This window comes from Aplysia californica, unplaced genomic scaffold (genome assembly GCF_000002075.1).
Source record: "Aplysia californica isolate F4 #8 unplaced genomic scaffold, AplCal3.0 scaffold01035, whole genome shotgun sequence".
Taxonomy (NCBI): Eukaryota; Metazoa; Mollusca; class Gastropoda; order Aplysiida; family Aplysiidae; genus Aplysia; species Aplysia californica.
In genome coordinates, this window is record NW_004798305.1 from 94,082 (window position 1) to 95,184 (window position 1,103).

General features: G+C 45.9%; 1 protein-coding gene across 1 annotated transcript in view; it reads right to left on the bottom strand.

Moving 5' to 3' along the window:
• LOC101860294 (dynein heavy chain 6, axonemal) overlaps positions 1-1,103 on the bottom strand; it is a gene marked incomplete at its 5' end in the record, with an annotated part of 24,656 nt that overhangs the window by 18,458 nt on the left and 5,095 nt on the right. Inside the window, 2 exon segments of the mRNA XM_013089757.2 lie at positions 291-384; positions 865-1,055. Of these exon segments, the coding sequence (XP_012945211.2) occupies positions 291-384; positions 865-1,055 (285 nt within the window).

Genomic DNA, 1,103 nt, shown 5'->3' on the forward strand with positions numbered 1-1,103 from the left:
TAATAGTTTAAACAATTTGTTAACAGAAATATGATAATTACAGTAAAGGTATAATATAATAAATCTAAGATGTCAGTTGTGAAGTGGCAGAAATAACGACAGAAGGACAACAGCAGCAAGAAGAAGAAGAAAAGGGAGAAGAGAAAGTTTCTTTGGTTTTTTTCAATGCAGATGTCTTTTTTACACCCCCATCAACACAATTTAGATCAGCTAGAAGGCTGTTTCAACCCTGCTACGTCACAGACGCTGGTGAGCAGGTCACGAAGAAAGTGGCCGCATGTTGTACCTACCTGTAGGAAGACCCAGTCCCCGTTCTTCACAGCTGACTGGATCATCTTCTCCGCCACGGGCCCTTGTCCTTGGCCCAGTGAGATGGACTGGATTCTGAGTGGAGACATCAGGGAAACATTAGGCTGAGTCGGATTTTAATCTGGTTTGAGTTTGGGTTGGGTTTGGTTTCAATTTGGTTTGAGTTTGTTTTGACTTTAGTTTGAATTTGGCTCGAGTTTGGTTTGAGTTTGGTCTGAGTTTGGTTTGAAATTGGTTTGAATTTGGTTTGAATTTGGTTTAAACTTGGTCCGAGTTTGGCTTGAGTTTGGTCCGAGTTTGGTCCGAGTTTGGTTTGAATTTGGTCAGAGTTTGGTCCAAGTTTGAATTTGGTTTGAATTTGGCTTGAGTTTGGTTTGAATTTGGAGAAGCATAATGATAATCTCTCTCCTCCCCTCCCTTTTTCCCCTCCATACCTCTCTTCCTCCCCTCCATCCACTCTCTCCTCTTCATCCCTCCCTCCCTCCCTCCCTTCCTCCATCTGTTTCCCACTGCTGTGAGAAATGGAACCCAATCAAACACAACTACAATATGTACCTCTCTGTATAATCCATCTCCTTGGCAAAGCGCAGGAAGGCACTCATGGGGTCCGACCCCGTGGACAGCACAAACACCAGCGGCGTGATGTTGTTCATGTCGCGGTACAGGTCGCCCAAGGTCACCGCCGGACTCTCCACGAACTGCTGGCCCAGGTTCAGACTGACGAACCGGTTCACGGCCAGAGTTGTCTGTGGGGGGAGGAGGGAGGGAGCATGTGGGTGAGCTATTAAATATAA